The 3,076-nt window shown below is 36.6% G+C and overlaps 2 protein-coding genes across 2 annotated transcripts; both read right to left on the bottom strand.

Annotated features, from left to right (window-relative positions):
• Positions 1-422: 422 nt before the first annotated feature.
• On the bottom strand, positions 423-1,318 carry LOC136837827 (tigger transposable element-derived protein 1-like). Its single transcript, XM_067102726.1, has 2 exons — positions 1,152-1,318; positions 423-984 (listed from the first exon to the last, which is right to left on the bottom strand). Exons 1-2 carry the CDS (start codon positions 1,316-1,318, stop codon positions 423-425), a joined length of 729 nt encoding a protein of 242 aa, XP_066958827.1.
• Positions 1,319-1,451: 133 nt separating this feature from the next.
• On the bottom strand, positions 1,452-2,225 carry LOC136837826 (tigger transposable element-derived protein 1-like). Its single transcript, XM_067102725.1, has one exon. The coding sequence runs from the start codon at positions 2,223-2,225 to the stop codon at positions 1,452-1,454; it is 774 nt and encodes a 257-aa protein (XP_066958826.1).
• Positions 2,226-3,076: the final 851 nt, after the last annotated feature.

The following is a 3,076-nucleotide window of genomic DNA, read 5'->3' as shown; positions in this document are numbered from 1 at the left end:
GTATACTGTACAGTAATCTGTGGATTAAACACAAAATAAAATGTAGAAACATCATTTACTGTTATGAGCTGTAATAATACACAAAATCCTTAATCTTACCAGCATCTTTAGGTCATTTATAAACATTAAAAAGGTTTTAACAACTAATACGGCATGACCCATACCTTGACACTCATGAACAGCTCAGACTCAACGGCTCTGGGAGATTCATTCAATGGAGTGTAGTACTGTACAGTAACCTGTGGATTAAACACAAAATGAAATGTACTGTTAGTAACTCAATGTGTACTGTATTTATGGCACCTTTCATTGCTTTAACTTGCATGAATAAATATTATTCACGACAGTAGGGCCCATACCTTGGCATTGATGAGGATCTGGATCTGTGGAGATGGATGTGGAGAGGAGGTATGGAGAGAGCATCACTGGTTGGAAGGGGAATCTCCTTCCATACAGTGTGGTTGCTGCTCTTCAGGAGATTCTTCTTTCCTATGTTTTTTAGCACTGGGACCGGGCTGGCTTTCTTCTTTAGAAAAAAACCTGTACAGGGTCGTCTGCTGTTGACGTATCTTCAGGTGTTTCCTGTACACATTGACTAAGTTGTCATCAACATAGTCAGTAGCCCGGTTCACTACAGCCTTGTCATGGTGATGCATCTCGAAGAATTCCTGGAATTTCTCCCAGTGCATCAGCATCTCCTTGATTTCTTTAGTGCCTGTAGTAGGCACCTCCTTGCTCTCCTCCTCTCCAGACACCTCCTCAGCCAAAATCTTCTGCTGCTCCTTGTGAAGTTCCTGGAGTTCCTCTGTTGTCAGCTCCGTGTTGTGTTCTGCCACCAGCTCCTCTACATCATCAGAACTCACCTCCAAGCCCATGGACTTGGCCACAGAAACAATTTCCTCAACATCAGCGTCAGGCAGAGGAAGGGGTTCAGCTTTAGGGTCATCTCCAAGCTGACTTGGGGCATCAAAACCCTCGAAGTCCCTAAGAGGAGCCCATCAGGCCAAAGGTTTCTCCAGCCTGCTGTAAGGGTCCTCTTAGAAACATCGGCCCATGCTTTATTTATCAGCCTAACACAACTAAGGATGTGGAAATGTTCCTTCCAAAATTCAGTAAGTGTTAGGCTGGTTTCATTGGTCACTTCAAAACACCTTTGGAAGAGTGCCTTGGTGTACAACTTTTTGAAGTTCGCAATGATCTGCTGGTCCATGGGCTGGAGTAGTGAGGTAGTTCTGGGTGGCAAAAACTTGACCTTAAGCCAGCTGAACTCGTCAGCCAGCTCATATTCCATGTCGGGGGTGGGCAGGGCATTGTCCATGACGAGGAGCGCTTTCAGTGGCAAACCTTTCTCTTCGAGGTATTCCTGATAGTGGGGGCACACACTTCAGAAACCCACTCACGAAAGATTTGCCTTGTTACCCAGGCCTTAGCATTTGACTTCCACATTACGTTTAATTTATTTTTAAGAACTTTTGTTTCTTAAAAACTCTGAGGGTTTCTGAGTGATATAATAGCAGAGGCTTGATTTTAAGGTCCCCACCAGCGTTCGCACACAACAGTAAAGTTAACCTATCCTTCATGGGTTTATGGCCAGGCAATTTCTTCTCCTCTTTTGTTATGTAGGTCCTCTTTGGCATTTTCTTCCAAAAGAGGCCTGTCTCGTCACAATTAAACACTTGGTTTGACACGAAACCATTCTCATCCACGTACTGCTGGAATTCAGTCACGTACTTTTCTGCAGTTTTCTTATCAGCACTCGCTGCCTCCCCATGCCTAACAACACCGTGGATGCCACTTCTTTTCTTAAACCTATCAAACCATCCATGACTGGCCATAAACTCATGATCGGTACTCGAACCTGCTGTACTTTTCATCAAGTCAACATGCAAACTTTTGGCCTTCGCACAAATCATGGCCTCAGATACGCTATCCCCCGCAAGCTGTTTTTCATTAACCCAAACTAATAATAGTTTCTCAATTTCCTCTATTACGGGGGGCCTCTGCTTCGTCAAACTCATAACCCCCTTCGCAACACTAGCACTTTTAATGGCTTCTATGTTCTTTAAAAATGTGCTAATGGTGGACCTGGGTAACTTATACTCCAAAGCTAAATCAGTCACACGAATGCATCTTTCATACTTTTCAGTTACCTCCTTTATGAGTTCAATAGTAGTCCTCACCGTCTTCCTCTTCTGCTTATCAGCTGTGGCTGGCTTGGGACCCATGATTCTGAGAGAATGTAGAGTTTTGCAGGAGACAAAAAAATTAACCTGTACAAGCGTGCACTTCTTTTTCAAACAGCAGCAGCAGCGTGAGTGGGCTTTAAGTGCTTTTAATGCGTGGAAGAACACCACCAACAACGCCAACTAAGCGGCGTTTACCAAAACACTTTTGTTTACAAACATCATATGTTTAAATCGACGGGTCAGATCGCGTGTGGTCGGACTCGGTTTGTTGTTCGGGGAACCGGTGAAAACTTTTCTCGGCATTTTGTGTCGGAATCCGATTTTGTCGAGTTTCAGTACAGTCTCTCTCTCTCTTCACTGTATATATCTATATATATATATATATATATATATATATATATATATATAAATTATATATATATATAAATTATATATATATAAATTATATATATATATATATATATATATATATATATATATATATATATATATATATATATATATATATATATATATATATATATATATATATATATATATATATATATATATATAATATATATATATATATATATATATATATATATATATATATATATATATATATATATATATATATATATATATATATATATATATATATATATATATATATATATATATATATATATATATATATATATATATATATATATATATAATATATATATATATATATATATATATATATATATATATATATTATATATATATATATATATATATAATGTTTATATATATATATATACTGTATATATATATATATATATATATATATATATATATATATATATATATATATATATATATATATATATATATATATATATATATATATATATATATATATA

Source organism: Macrobrachium rosenbergii, unplaced genomic scaffold (genome assembly GCF_040412425.1).
Source record: "Macrobrachium rosenbergii isolate ZJJX-2024 unplaced genomic scaffold, ASM4041242v1 13869, whole genome shotgun sequence".
NCBI lineage: Eukaryota > Metazoa > Arthropoda > Malacostraca > Decapoda > Palaemonidae > Macrobrachium > Macrobrachium rosenbergii.
This window is presented reverse-complemented; position numbering and strand designations above follow the sequence as displayed.